Source organism: Schistocerca gregaria, chromosome 7 (assembly GCF_023897955.1).
Source record: "Schistocerca gregaria isolate iqSchGreg1 chromosome 7, iqSchGreg1.2, whole genome shotgun sequence".
NCBI lineage: Eukaryota > Metazoa > Arthropoda > Insecta > Orthoptera > Acrididae > Schistocerca > Schistocerca gregaria.
In genome coordinates, this window is record NC_064926.1 from 62,817,167 (window position 1) to 62,834,054 (window position 16,888).

Consider the following 16,888-nt stretch of genomic DNA (forward strand, 5'->3'; position numbering starts at 1 on the left):
TCATGTTTGTTTCATAGTTCAGGCTTATCTCACTCGGGCACCACATGAAAACATAGTACCCTCATTTGTTGTTGTTGTGATCTTCAGTCCTGAGACTGGTTTGATGCAGCTCTCCATGCTACTCTATCCTGTGCAAGCTTCTTCATCTCCCAGTACCTACTGCAACCTACATCCTTCTGAATCTGCTTAGTGTATTCATCTCTTGGTCGCCCTCTACGATTTTTACCCTGCACGCTGCCCTCCAATACTAAATTGGTGATCCCTTGATGCCTCAGAACATGTCCTACCAACCGGTCCCTTCTTGTGGTCAAGTTGTGCCACAAACTTCTCTTCTCCACAATGCTATTCAATACTTCCTCATTAGTTACGTGATCTACCCATCTGATCTTCAGCATTCTTCTGTAGCACCACATTTCGAAAGCTTCTATTCTCTTCTTGTCCAAACTATTTATCGTCCATGTTTCACTTCCATATAAATACTTTCAGAAACGACTTCCTGACACTTAAAACAATACTGGATGTTAACAAATTTCTCTTCTTCAGAAACGCTTTCCTTGCCATTGCCAGTCTACATTTTATATCCTCTCTACTTCGACCATAATCAGTTATTTTGCTCCCCAAATAGCAAAACTCCTTTACTACTTTAAGTGTCTCATTTCCTAATCTAATTCCCTCAGCATCACCAGACTTTAATTCGACTACATTCCATTATCCACGTTTTCCTCTTGTTAATGTTCATCTTATATCCTCCTTTCAATACACTATCCATTCCGTTCAACTGCTCTTCCAAGTCACTTGCTGTCTCTGACAGAATTACGATGTCATCGGCGAACTTCAAAGTTTTTATTTCTTCTCCATGGATTTTAATACCTAATCCAAATTTTTCTTTTGTTTCCTTTACTGCTTGCTCAATATACAGATTGAATAACATCGGGGAGAGACTACAACCCTGTCTCACTCCCTTCCCAACCACTGCTTCTCTTTCACGTCCCTCGACTCTTGTAACTGCCATCTGGTTTCTGTACAAATTGTAAATAGCCTTTCGCTCCCTATATTTTACCCCTGCCACCTTCAGAATTTGAAAGAGAGTATTGCAGTCAACATTGTCAAAAGCTTTCTCTAAGTCTACAAATGCTAGAAACGTAGGTTTGCCTTTCCTTAATCTATTTTCTAAGATAAGTCGTAGGGTCAGTATTGCCTCACGTGTTCCAACATTTCTACGGAATCCAAACTGATCTTCCCTGAGGTCGGCTTCTACTAGTTTTTCCATTTGTCTGTAAAGAATTCGCGTTAGTATTTTGCAGCTGTGACTTATTAAACTGATAGTTCGGTAATTTTCACATCTGTCACCACCTGCTTTCTTTGGGATTGGAATTATTATATTCTTCTTGAAGTCTGAGGGTATTTCGCCTGTCTCATACATCTTGCTCACCAGATGGTACAGTTTTGTCAGGACTGGCTCTCCCAAGGCCGTCAGTAGTTAAAAATGGAATGTTGTCTACTCCAGGGGCCTTGTTTCGACTCAGGTCTTTCAGTGCTCTGTCAAACTCTACATGCAGTATTGTATCTCCCATTTCGTCTTCATCTACATCCTCTTCCATTTCCATAATATTGTCCTCAAGTACATCGCCCTTGTATAGACCCTCTATATACTCCTTCCACCTTTCTGCTTTTCCTTCTTTGTTTAGAACTGGGTTTCCATCTGAGCTCTTGATATTCATGGAAGTGGTTCTCTTTTCTCCAAAGGTCTCTCTAATTTTCCTGTCGGCATTATCTATCTTACCCCCAGTGAGACAAGCCTCTACATCCTTACATTTGTCCTCTAGCCATCCCTGCTTAGCCATTTTGCACTTCCTGTCGATCTCATTTTTGAGGTGTTTGTATCCCTTTTTGCCTGCTTCATTTACTGCATTTTTATATTTTCTCCTTTCATCAATTAAATTCAATATTTCTTCTGTCACCCAAGAATTTCTACTACCCCTCGTCTTTTTACCTACTTGATCCTCTGCTGCCTTCACTACTTCATCCCTCAAAGCTACCCATTCTTCTTATACTGTATTTCTTTCCCCCATTGCAGTCAATTGCTCCCTTATGCTCTCCCTGAAACTCTCTACAAACTCTGGTTCTTTTAGTTTATCCATGTCCCATCTTAAATTCCCACCTTTTTGCAGTTTCTTCAGTTTTAAACTACAGGTCATAACCAATAGATTGTGGTCAGAGTCCACATCTGCCCCTGGAAATGTCTTACAATTTAAAACCTGGTTCCTAAATCTCTGTCTTGCCATTATATAATCTGATACCTTTTAGTATCTCCAGGGTTCTTCCATGTATACAGCCTTCTTTTATGATTCTTGAACCAAGTGTTACTGATGATTATGTTGTGCTCTGTGCAAAATTCTAAGAGGCGGCTTCTTCTTTCATTTCTTAGCCCCAGTCCATAATCACCTACTACGTTTCCTTCTCTCCCTTTTCCTACTACCAAATTCCAGTCACCCATGACTATTAAATTTTCATCTCCCTTCACTATCTGAATAATTTCTTTTATTTGATCATACATTTCTTCAATTTCTTCGTCATCTGCACAGCTAGTTGACATATAAACTTGTACTACTGTAGTAGGTGTGGGCTTCGTATCTATCTTGGCCACAATAATGCGTTCACTATGCTGTTTGTAGTAGCTTACCCGCAATCCTATTTTCCTATTCATTATTAAACCTACTCCTGCATTACCCCTATTTGATTTTGTGTTCATAACCCTGTAGTCACCTGACCAGAAGTCTTGATCCACCTGCCACCGAACTTCACTAATTCCCACATGTAAGTCCTAACTTAATATTATAACTTTATAGTAAATTTACATGTTGTACGCTTCATATTAATTATCTGAAAGAAGTGGTGCAACACTGAGTTATAATCTTCAGTTTCATAAATTGAACTGGTAGCTAATAAAATGTTACACCACAGAGATTCTGAGGGGGCACATCTGGTGCCAGATTATCTTTCCTTCACCCTCTAGAGCAGGGCCGGCCAAACGCTGCACTGTGTGCAGATGTGCAAAAGGTCTGCACACGTGCGAGAGCAAGTGACAGCGACATCTGTTATTAGACGAGTGTCCAAAATGAACGGCGGCGGCTCCACTTCCCTGTTTATGTGGTACAAGCAAGAGCACAACATACCCTGTCTTGTTTACCCCTGGTACTGAGAAAGGGCAGGTACTGTGAAAATGCGAAGGACGGGAGATCTATGTTCTCAGTCATTTGATAATGATTGAGAACGGCAATTCTTTTTTGTAGCCATTCGCGAAAACTCTCAGCGTTTGTTGTGCCACCGAATAATAGGTGGCCAGTGTAAGTTTTCAATTGAAAGACTCTACAATACATATCACAAAGACAAATGTAGTGTACTCAACAGTGAGGAACGTCAAGCAAAATTAAATGTCCTTAAGAAAATGGATGACACACATCAACTCGATTTTAATGTACGTCAAAGTAACTGATACTTCTTGAACTCTTAGTTTCTTGTGTTACATTTATGTCTATTTTACTGTACGCTGTACAGTGTACTGTTTTCAATTTTCCAGATTGACAACCACACTAAATCTTTACTGCGAGCAAGTTTTAAAATCACATTAAGAATTGCACAATCTGGGAAACCCTTTCCCAAAGGGGAGTTTGTGAAATGGTGTCTGATTGATGCTGCAGAACTTGTGTGTCCCACGAACGTTAGCAGGTTTCAAGAAATCAGTCTATCCAAACAAACAGTGACAAGACGTATCAGTGTTAAGGCAGGCGATGTGCACAGGCAGCTAATAAATAAGGCTAAAGACTTTGTTGCTTTCTCTGGTGCGCTCGATGAAGCAACAGATCTTACAGATACAGCCCAGGTTGTGATATACATACGAGGTGTCGATAACGCACTTTGTGTAAAAGATGACATTTTGGACTTATACCTTTGATAGGGCGAACTACAGGTGCGGACTTACTCCAAGCTGTCGAGCAAGCGATTGATAGTGTCGGTATGGACTGGAATCGGTCAGCCTCAGTGACCACAGATGGAGCACCATCAATGCAAGGCAATCAGAGAGGACTCAGCACAGATACGCAAAAAGGTAGGGCACACAGATGAGATGTTGTATGGAATTCACTGCATTCTGCATCGAGAGGCACTTTGTACAAAATCAGTAACATTAGCAAACGTCAAGCAAATTGTTGTGGGTACTGTTAACTATCTGAAGACACATGGGCTTCCACATCGCTAGTTTTGGCGGTTCTTGGAGGAATTAGGAGCGGAGTATGGCGACATACCTTACTATACCGAAGTACGCTGGCTCAGTCTAGGTAAAATGCTGAAAATATTTTTTTATTTACGTTTGGTTATAGTAACATTCTTACATGAGAAGGGAAAAAGTAAATCAATGTTGGGAGACCTTAGTTGGATATCAGACATTGCATTTCTCGTGAACATTACGTCTCACATGAACAGCCTGAACGTCAGTTTGCAGGGTGAAAATAAGTTAATTTCTGACATGTTGGAAAAAGTAAATGCCTTTGAAAGGAAGCTTGCACTTTAGGAGAGCCAGCTATTGACAGAAAACACTGCACATTTTCCGACTCTTGCACTGCTCCATGAAAGTGCTAGATTTCAAGAATACGTGCCAAAAATTGTAAAAATTAAGGAACAATTTCGAGCACGATTTGCAGATGTTATGAGTTTGCCTCCCATCATTCGCCTCTTTGTTTGGCCATTCTCGTCGTCTGTTGAGGATGCTCTGAATGATCTACTGATGGAACTGATAGACCTACAGTGCAATACAAGACTGAACGACAATTTCTTTGCAGTGCAAAGTACAAAAGAATTCTACAAAAAAATTTCACAACAAGAATTTCCAGACCTGCACTGAGAAGCCGCGAGAGTTATGTCCATGTTCTGGTCGACATATGTTTGTGAAGGATTTTTCTCGATGATGAAAATGAATAAATCCAGATTTCGATCAAGCATAAGTGACGAAAATCTTTGAAACAACTTGCGTTTGTCAATGAGCCGTGCTTTTGTGCCCGATATTAACCATATCATTTCTCATGACCAGTGATAAACGTGTTTGGATTTATTCCTTACATAATTAAAAATTATTGTTTACTAACTGTGAATTATTGCCTCATTCTGCTCCATGTTACATTATTATCAGGAAAATTGGTCATTAAACCAACTGTTCCAATGTATACTTATCTTTACGTTTCTTTTTAATGTGTGAAGGGCTACGCTCAGCTGAAGTTGATAAAACATAACATTCATCTAATTGTCGATTATTATGCAGATTGCAGACAGAACTGATGAAAGATATAGCAATAATTATCAACGAGAGGTTTGCGGTTATCATTCTGTTCATAGGTCAGTGAGACAGAAATTTTGTGGATGTAACTGAGGGCACCACGATTTAGTTATAGGAAACCTTGCATTAGTTTAATGTTATTTGAAATCCTGAGTAAGGCTCATTCGAAGTCGCTATGTGCTCTCTTTCTTAAATACTAGATCAAAAACATCACGCGTATTTACGTGCTGTCAGTCAAGCTGCCTTAATAAAAACCCACGGTTGTTAACTGTATTACTTGTCTTCCCATGGTTGGCTTGCAAGCTGTGGAAAGAGCATTAGAATGCACCGGTACAAAGTATCCCAGCAAGCGGATAAACCGACATCTGTGCATAGAAACATGCACTACACGAACACTGATGGCTGCGGCGTGCATGCTGTGACCCGGAAGTTGCACACGTGCAGGAGCACCGCATGCACGCAGAATTTCTGGCCGGCCCTGCTCTAGAGCAAACAATGCCACAGCAAGTAACATTTCCAAAATCATTGTGGCATTTCAGTAACTGATGCCAAAAGAAACTCTTATATAACGGGTGACATAAAGTGGGAGGAATCATTTAAAAAATAAATAAAAATAAAAAATAATATAAAACCAAAGTGCTTTTCTTGCAGCCTTTTACAACAAAATTATAATTTCTCAAATTTTGCTTTACAGCTAATATTGCACTAACTTTTTTTTTTTTGCACTCACCTTGAGAAGTGAGATGCACACAGCGATGAGCCTGAAATTCAGCATAGGTTCAGTAATGGGATGGACCATCCCTGCAATGTCTTCCCCAGTCACATGCCGCTGAGGATCCTCAGACTCCTCACTGTCAGATACAGGCAGCCAATGAGCATCTTCACGGATTCGTTCAACGCGTGCCCATAAAGTCATCAGTGGCAACTGCGATCTCATAACTTTCATTTCTTCTGTCACTGAAACCAACCAGTCAATTATTTTGAAGTGCATGGACTCCCAGCATTCTAGAATAATCACATATCAGCAAAAGCTGCAAATTACAATTTTTTGTTTTTACTTGATGACTAGCTTCGGGCTGGGATCCACTGATCCACTTTCAAATCATCCTACAGGACAGAAAACCGAATTTACAATAAACTACAATACAGGTATTAGCAAAGTTTTAAGCATACGCCAAACACACAAGATATATCATTTCAAGATTTATGTACCAGATGGTTAAAATGTTATTTCCAAAAATACAAGAACCATGTCAAAATACATGTATACATATATTAAAAACAAAGATTCCAAGACTTACCAAGCGGGAAAGCGCCGGCAGACAGGCACACGAACAAAACACACAAACACACACACAGAATTGCTAGCTTTCGCAACCGATGGTTGCTTCTTCAGGAAGGAGAGGGAAAGACGAAAGGATGTGGGTTTTAAGGGAGAGGGTAAGGAGTCATTCCAATCCCGGGAGCGGAAAGACTTCCCTTGGGGGAAAAAAAGGGCAGATGTACACTCGCACACACACACACATATCCATCCACACATACACAGACACAAGCAGACATATTTAAAGGCAAAGAGTAAGGGCAGAGATGTCAGTCGAGGCGGAAGTACAGAGGCAAAGAAGTTGTTGAAAGACAGGTGAGGTATGAGCGGCGGCAACTTGAAATTAGCGGAGGTTGAGGCCTGGCGGATATCGAGAAGAGAGGATATATTGAAGGGCGAGTTCCCATCTCCGGAGTTCAGATAGGTTGGTGTTGGTGGGAAGTATCCAGATAACTCGGACGGTGTAACACTGTGCCAAGATGTGCTGGCCGTGCATCAAGGCATGTTTAGCCACAGGGTGATCCTCATTACCAACAAACACTGTCTGCCTGTGTCCCTGTGGCTAAACATGCCTTGATGCACGGCCAGCACATCTTGGCACAGTGTTACACCGTCCGAGTTATCTGGATACTTCCCACAACATCAACCTATCTGAACTCCGGAGATGGGAACTCGCCCTTCAGTATATCCTCTCTTCTCGATATCCGCCAGGCCACAACCTCCGCTAATTTCAAGTTGCCGCCGCTCATACCTCACCTGTCTTTCAACAACTTCTTTGCCTCTGTACTTCCGCCTCGTCTGACATCTCTGCCCTTACTCTTTGCCTTTAAATATGTCTGCTTGTGTCTGTGTATGTGCGGATGGATATGTGTGTGTGTGTGTGTGCGAGTGTACATCTGCCCTTTTTTTCCCCCAAGGGAAGTCTTTCCGCTCCCGGGATTGGAATGACTCCTTACCCTCTCCCTTAAAACCCACATCCTTTCGTCTTTCCCTCTCCTTCCTGAAGAAGCAACCATCGGTTGCGAAAGCTAGCAATTCTGTGTGTGTGTTTGTGTGTTTTGTTCATGTGCCTGTCTGCCGGCGCTTTCCCACTTGGTAAGTCTTGGAATCTTTGTTTTTAATATATTTTTCCCATGTGGAAGTTTCTTTCTATTTTATTTACATGTATACATACTATGAATTGCAAATGAACAGATACAGTGCATACAAAAAACTGGAAAACTGGCCCTCTACACCTCCTGCAGCGGTAAGAAAACGTTAGGAAGGAGGCACCTCTCAGGATAAAAGAAATCTTTCATATTTATTACAATATTCTCCAATCATCAAAAATACAACAATTAATATAACAATACCACTCATAAATAAAATCAATACTTTTAAAATCTTTACAAAAAACAGTCAAATACTTAAAATCACAGAACAGTAAAGAACAGCAGTGCCACATACGGCACGTTGGAACTTAAAAACCAGTAAATAAGAACCATAACACTAGTATGTGAAGTTCGGTGGCAGGAGGAACAAGACTTCTCGTCAGGTGACTACAGGGTTATAAACACAAAATCAAATAGGGGTAATGCAGGAGTAGGTTTAATAATGAATAGGAAAATAGGAATGCGGGTAAGCTACTACAAACAGCATAGTGAACGCATTATTGTGGCCAATATAGATACGAAGCCCACACCTACTACAGTAGTACAAGTTTATATGTCAACTAGCTCTGCAGATGATGAAGAAATAGAAGAAATGTATGATGAAATAAAAGAAATTATTCAGATAGTGAAGGGAGACGAGTGTAGGAAAAGGGAGAGAAGGAAACGTAGTAGGTGAATATGGATTGGGGCTAAGAAATGAAAGAGGAAACTGCCTGGTAGAATTTTGCACAGAGCACAACATAATCATTGGTAACACTTGGTTTAAGAATCATGAAAGAAGGTTGTATACATGGAAGAACCCTGGAGATACTAAAAGGTATCAGATAGATTATATAATGGTAAGACAGAGATTTAGGAACCAGCTTTTAAATTGTAAGACATTTCCAGGGGCAGATGTGGACACTGACCACAATCTATTGGTTATGACCTGTTGATTAAAACTGAAGAAACTGCAAAAAGGTGGGAATTTAAGGAGATGGGATCTGGATAAACTGAAAAAACCAGTGGTTGTACAGAGTTTCAGGGAGAGCATAAGGGAACAATTGACAGGAATGGGAGAAAGAGGACAAATGTAAGGATGTAGAGGCTTATCTCATTAGGAGTAAGATAGATAATGCCTACAGGAAAATTAGAGAGACCTTTGGAGAAAAGAGAACCACTTGTATGAATATCAAGAACTCAGATGGAAACCCAGTTCTAAGCAAAGAAGGGAGTGGAAGGAGTATATAGAGGGTCTATACAGGGGCAATGTTCCTGAGGACAATATTATGGAAATGGAAGAGGATGTAGATGAAATGGGAGATACGATACTGCGTGAAGAGTTTGACAGAGCACTGAAGGACCTGAGTCGAAACAACGCCCCCGGAGTAGACAACATTCCATTAGAACTACTCACGGCCTTGCGAGAGCCAGTCCTGACGAAACTCTACCATCTGGTGAGCAAGATGTATGAGACAGGCAAAATACTCTCAGACTTGAAGAAGAATATAATAATTCCAATCCCAAGGAAAGCAGGTGTTGACAGATGTGAAAATTACCAAACAATCAGTTTAATAAGCCACAGCTGCAAAATACTAACGCGAATTCTTTACAGACAAATGGAAAAACTAGTAGAAGCTGACCTCGGGGAAGATCAGTTTGGATTCCGTCGAAATACTGGAACACGTGAGGCAATACTGACATTACGAATTATCTTAGAAGAAAAATTAAGGAAAGGCAAACCTAAGTTTCTAGCATTTGTAGACTTAGAGAAAGTTTTTGACAATGTTGACTGGAATACTCTCTTTCAAATTCTAAAGGTGGCAGGGGTAAAATACAGGGAGCAAAAGGCTATTTACGATTTGTACAGAAACCAGATGGCAGTTATAAGAGTCGAGGGGCATGAAAGGGAAGCAGTGGTTGGGAAGGGAGTGAAACAGGGTTGTAGACTCTCCCCGATGTTATTCAATCTGTATATTGAGGAAGCAGCAAAGGAAACAAAAGAAAATTTCGGAATAGGTATTAAAGTCCATGGAGAAGAAATAAAAACTTTGAAGTTCGCCGATGACATTGTAATTCTGTCAGAGACTGCAAAGGACTTGGAAGAGCAGTTGAATGGAGTGGACAGTGTCTTGAAAGGAGGATATAAGATGAAAAATCAACGAAAGCAAAACGAGGATAACGGAATGTAGTCGAATTAAAGTCGGGTGATGCTGAGGGAATTAGATTAAGAAATGAGACACTTAAAGTAGTAAAGGAGTATTGCTATTTGGGGAGCAAAATAACTGATGATGGTCGAAGTAGAGAGGATATAAAATGTAGACTGGCAATGGCAAGGAAAGCGTTTCTGAAGAAGAGAAATTTGTTAACATCCAGTATTGATTTAAGTGTGAGGAAGTCATTTCTGAAAGTATTTGTATGGAGTGTAGCTATGTATGGAAGTGAAACATGGACGATAAATAGTTTGGACAAGAAGAGAATAGAAGCTTTCGAAATGTGGTGCTACAGAAGAATGCTGAAAATCAGATGGGTAGATCACATAACTAATGAGGAAGTATTGAATAGGATTGGGGAGAAGAGAAGTTTTTGGCACAACTTGACCACAAGAAGGGATCGGTTGGTAGGACATGTTCTGAGGCATCAAGGGATCACCAATTTAGTATTGGAGGGCAGCGTGGAGGGTAAAAATCGTAGAGGGAGACCAAGAGATGAATACACTAAGCAGTATCAGAAGGATGTAGGTTGCAGTAGGTACTGGGAGATGAAGAAGCTTGCACAGGATAGAGTAGCATGGAGAGCTGCATCAAACCAGTCTCGGGACTGAAGACCACAACAACAAACACTAGTTTTAAAAGGAAACAAATTACAGGACATTAAAAAAAATCTTTATCACTTCCAGCCCTTTACAAGCATAAAAATTTTATCATAACAAACTTTAAAATATTATACGAAGTTAAACAATTTTTTCTGACATGTCCTGCCAGACATTAAACCACAAAGTTGTCTTTTACAGAACACCACAAAAATACTTGACATCTGGGGAACAACATAGCAGAAACACACTCACGGGCACATGGGGTGGGTTGGGTTTGTAGGAAGACTGGGAACCAATGGATGGGGCAGGGCATGAAGTCAGAACAATGCATGTCGACTGTGTTGTGGTTACAATCACTTTGCTGTCACCGATATAAGATGCTAAATGCCATTGTTCTATAGAAGCAGATATAGAAGGTAGCTAAAGTTGAAAAATCATGTGTACATTTACTGGCTACTGCAGAGATGATTTGTGGAGCATTCATGAAACATTGGTTTGAATATTGTTAGAGCAGAACTCTGGCAAAATATCAGTAGCCGGCGTTTGGCTCTATTGACAATAGCCTGTAATGGGCCGAAAATCACCGCTCCAATTCTGGGAAGACAAAATGATCTGTTCTGCACAGTGGGTGCTTACATTCCTCCTCAAAGACTGATTTCTGTGGTGGGGAACACAACAGCAGCTAGCCCTTTGGGCCTCGGTGGAAAAAGATTGAATGGACTAGTTTTCCTCAATTCGCTCCCTGAAATATTTTGTAAGATTATTCACTAGAGTATCTGCATTACAAACAATGATAAAAATTAGCTTTACTAATAAATGTTACATACACTATGTGATCAAAGTATCCGGACATCTGAATGAAAATTACTTACAAGTTCGTGGCACCATCCATTGGTAATGCCGGAATTCAATATTGTGTTGGCCCACCGTTAGCCTTGATGACAGCTTCCACTCTCGCAAGCATACGTTCAGTCAGGTGCTGGAAGGTTTTTTGGGGGATGGCAGCCCATTCTTCACTGAGTCTGCACTAAGAACAGGTATCAATGATGGTCGGTGAGGTCTGGCATGAAGTCAGCATTCCAAAATATCCCAAAGGGGTTCTATAGGATTGAGATCAGGACTCTGTGCAGGCCAGTCCATGACAGTGATGTTATTGTTGTGTAACCACTCTGCCACAGGTCATGCATTATGAACAGGTACTCGATCATGCTGAAAGATGCAATTGTCATCCCCCAAAAGGTGCTTAAAACATCAATGTAGGCCTGTGCTGTGAAAGTGCCACACAAAATAACAAGAGGTGCAAGCCCTCTCCATGAAAAACATGACCACACCATAACACCACTGCCTCCGAATTTTACTGTTGGGACTACAGACGCTGGCAGATGACGTTCACAGGATACTCACCATACCGACACCCTGCCATCAGATCACCACATTGTGTATCGTGATTCGTCACTCCACACAACGTTTCTCCACTGTTCAATCATGCAATGTTTATGCAAGTGAGGCGTCGTTTGGCATTTACCGGTGTGATGTGTGGCTTATAAGCAGCCACTTGACAATTAAATCCAAGTTTTCTCACCTCCCACCTAACTGTCACAGTACCTGCAGTGGACCCCTGATGCAGTTGTGAATTTCTGTGTGATGCTCCGGATAGGTGTCTGCCTATTACACGTTACAACCCTCTCCAACTGTCAGCAGTCTCTGTCAGTCAACAGACGAGGTCAGCCTGTACGCTTTTGCGCTGTATGTGTCCCTTCACGTTTCCACTTCACTACCACATCGGAAACAGTGGACCTGGAGATGTTTAGGAGTGTGGAAATCTCATGTACAGACATCTGACTCAAATGACACCCTATCACCTGACCACATTCAAAGTCCGTGTGTTCCACAGAGCACCCCATTCTTTTCTATCATGATGTCTAAGGACTACTGAGGTCACTGATATGGAGTACCTGGCAGTACGGGGCACCACAATGCACCTAATATGAAAAATGTATGTTTTTGGAGGTGTATGGATACTTTTGATCACATAATGTAGGTGCATATTTCTGTTAAAAAAAAAAAAAAAGTTATATATTTTATAAAACTGAGCATCTATTGTTACTTACAAGAAGTGAAATATAAGTGTGAGGTCAGCCTATTGGTAAACTCAAGAGCAGGCTGGCAAGTCCATACTCTACCTACCCAGCTACATCACAAGGTGCTGCTACACACTATTTCACAAAGTTCTACAGGACTTCCGCTGTGCACACTTTAAATTTGTGGCGATGCTGCGTGCAAACACATACAGGCAGCATTCACTTTTGGATAATAGCATTAACACTGTACAGAATACGGTATTAGATTTGCATGACTTTTTTATCACTGTGATGATAAACATGTCTGAAAATAATCTACACAATGTTAGGCATACTGAATATTTAGTTTACTGTCAGCTGCCAGACAAGTTACAGGTGTTTTGGCAGCGTTGGTTATTGTTTACTTTGTGTAAAAATTTATACTGCAAGACAGCATCAAAATTTTAGATACATTAGGTACTGGTTTTGCTTAACCTACTATGAGTAAAACAAGGAGTTATGAGTGCTATTAAGCATGTCAAAGACGACCTGGATGACACTGAAGACGACTGGCTTGTGCCCAGCACATCAATCGATGAAATAGTGAAACAGTGAACGAAATGACTATCAGAGATCATCAAACCACAATCAGAGAAGTTGGTGATGATGCTGGCATATCAATTGGCTCAAGCCATGAAATTGTTTCAGATGTTTCGCGTAAATTCTGACTGTTATCAAAGGTACAAGCATATGGAATATGTGAGTGGCATGAAGATTTCTTAAGTAATAGAAACCAGTACGTTGTTCTCAACAAGGGTGTCATCAGGTGTGCCACAGAGAAATATGATAGGATTGCTATTATTCTCTATATACATAAATGATTTGGCGGACAGAGTGGGCAACAATCTGCAGTTCTTTGCTGATGATACTATAGTGGAAAGTATGTTGTTGAATTTTGAGTGACTCTACGAGGATACAAGAAAATTTGGACAAAATTTCTAGTTGGCGTGTTGAATGGCAACAAGCTCTGAATGAAGAAAAATGTAAATTAATATGGATGAGCAGGAGAAAGAAACCCATAATGTTCGGATACAGCATTGGCAGTATCCTGCTTGATGCACTCATGTTGTTTAAATATCTGGGCATAATGTTGCACAGCAATAGGTAACGGAACAAGTAAGTGAGGATTATGGTATGGAAGAAGAAAGGTTGCCTTTGGTTTATTGGGAGCATTTGACGGAAGTGTGCTTCATCTGTGAAGGAGACCGCATACAGGATGCTACTGCGAACTATTCTTGAATATTGCTCAAGTAACAGGTCGGATTATAGGAAGACACTGAAGCAATTCAGAAGCAAACTCTAGATTTGTTACCAACAGGTCTGAACAACATACAAGTATTATGGAGAAGCTTAGGGAACTCACATGGGAATCCCTGGAGGGAAGGTGACATTCTGTTTGAGCAACACTGTTGAGAAAATTTAGGGAACTGGGATCTTAATCTGACTGCAGAATGATTCTAACGTCTCCAAGATACATAGTGCATAAAGGCCACGAAGATAAGATACAAGGAATTAGGTCTCATACACAGGCATATATACAGTCACTTTTCCCTCGCTCTATTTGCAAGTGGAACAGGGAAGGAAATGATTAGAGTGGTGTAGGGAACCCTCCATCACGCACCATACAGTGGCTTGTGGGGTATCGATGTAGATGTAAATCGATCAAAGACTATACCTCCTGAAAGCTGCACTGGTAAGGAGAAAAAAGGTCCTGAGATTCAAGAACACAACAAAGCCAACAAGCCACCATCTGTACATTCACCCAGTGTATGGAAACTATCCAGGATCATATTACTTAATTTGGATATTGTACTTATACATTTTTACATTATGCTTATTCCTTTGTACAGCTGTTTCATAATTTTAAAGGTATTTTCACAAATACATGGCAATGATTTTTTTAAATACTTCACTACAAACGTAGTTCTTTTTTGTTTTCATTTCTGACAGAAAATTGGCAAAGCAAATACTCTGGAAATGCTGTGTTTGTCAGCCAGTATTAGTATATAATTCAATCTTGACAGGGTGCATACAACAGTTGGAATAACAATAAGACAACTAAAATGATTACTGACAGTGAGGAAAGAGATAGCCAAATTTGTCACAAAGCCCAAAAGGAAATACAAAAAGGATAAACTATTTGAAATCAGGAAAGCTTTCAAAATAAACAACACATGAAATTCCTCTAAGAACTTTAAAAAAGTGTCTACTTCAAGAAAGAAACTGGGCAACTGGCTCTAAACAATAAGGAAAGCTGCCAGCAACTTGCTAGATATTTCAAGGAACTACTTAACTGCCCACAAGCAGTGCTTAGATACCCACCACAAGAACCTGAAGACTAATCGAAATTCATTACTGCCAGATGGAGAAATTTCCAGATCGTTTAAAAGACACAAAAACAATAAAGCAACAGGGTAAGATGAAATCATGGTAGAGATCCTCAAATCAGTAGGTTCAAACACTATAAAAGAAATCACCAAAATCACATATGACATTTGGGAAACGGAACAAATTCGAGAACACTGGAAAAATGCAATACCTATTACACAAGAAGGGAGACAGGAAGGCGTAAATAACTACAGGTGAACCTCATTACTATCAGTTTCATACAATATTCTATCTCAGTGTTTTCTCAGCAAAGCACAAAAAAAGAGCTTGAACCAAAAACTGGAGGACCAAAGACAGGATTCAACCCAGGCCGTGCTTGTTCATAGTAAATCTTGAACCTAGAGCTTATCCTAAGGCATCATAGAATTTGTAGCAAAAATTTAGTTTCCACATTTGTTAATTTCAAAAAAGCCTATGACACAACTGGCTATGAACCACCCCTCCAAATATTAAAAGAACTAGGTCTCAGTCTGAAAACACTTGCAATCATAAAACGGACACTGACCCATACAAAGCCCAAGGTTAAATTCTGGAGAAACTCTCAGATGCCTTTAGATTCAAAATGGGAGTAAAACAAGGAGGTTAGGGGTGTCTCCGTTAATTTTCAACTGTATCGTTGAGACAGTGAAACAAGATTGTTGCCAACAGTAATCAATCCTCAAAATTTACCAACTTATCACTTTAGGTCAAGGAAAGTTAGATATAGACTGCCTAGCATCTGCAAACAATTTAACAATATTAGTTTGTGATGCTTCTTCAACCTAAAAGAAGACTGAACTCAGGAAAGAAACTGCAGATAAATTCAGTATCAAGATATCTTTTGAAAAGACAGGATACATGACCTGCAACGAATAAGCGCCAAAATTCAAGGACGGGAAATAAATCAAAATAAAACAAGGTCTGGACTTAAAATGTTTCCGTGAAACCAATCAATAGAATGGAATTGAAACAAAAGCAAACCAAATTAGATGCCAAAAGATGGAAATGCCATTCAGACTTACCCAAAATATCTACAACAAGAATTGCATATCCAAGCACACAACCCTTAGACATTAGACTACAGTAATTAGAAACATTAATTTGGAACAGGAAGGCAGACATTGGAAACACTGAGAAATAGGAGCAAAACATATTAAAAATTCTAGGCTCGAAACTTGTATAGGTTAAGATTCTATAGCCATACTAAAAGAATTAATCCAGACAGACTTACAAAACAAATAGTCAATTTTTTTCACAGCAGAAGCAAAACAAAAACAGTCACAATGAAATGGTATGAAGAAACAAGCAGCCTTGGTCGCAGTGGTAAACTTTTTTTATTATTTCCCAATTATGTGTTTCATCTTTATTTAGGTACCTTTGGACTGGCCTAAGAAAAAAATAAAAAAATTCATATCAGTGGCAGGACTCCTTTTAGTCAGACTGAATTACCAAGAAAATATTAAACAACTTACCAATATTTGGTAGCCTTGAGTACATGGGAGACTGAGCATAAAACATCCCAGCAGGTAAATGCCCTTTGTCAAAGCTTTAAAAACACTGTGCGGTGTCCTAAAAATAAAATAGAATAGAACAAAAGATAACTGAACAGTTTTTTTAAGTAGGTAACCTGCTTTGTCCCTAAATTGACAAACGACACGAGAATAAGAAGATAGAGCAGATTACCTCATCACAGCATTTGGTGCAGTCCAATGCAAACCACACGGAAACAGGCCTATAGTAAAGGGGTGAACATTGTGGTTTTCAGGAGGTTTGGATATGCACAATGTTGTTGGCTATAGTATTACT

General features: G+C 40.0%; 1 protein-coding gene across 1 annotated transcript in view; it reads right to left on the reverse strand.

Moving 5' to 3' along the window:
- Positions 1-16,888, reverse strand: part of LOC126281692 (nuclear exosome regulator NRDE2) — a 163,645-nt gene that overhangs the window by 81,655 nt on the left and 65,102 nt on the right. The window contains exon 8 of the mRNA XM_049980860.1: positions 6,060-6,286. Within this exon, the coding sequence (XP_049836817.1) occupies positions 6,060-6,286 (227 nt within the window). The remainder of the gene's footprint in view (positions 1-6,059; positions 6,287-16,888) is intronic.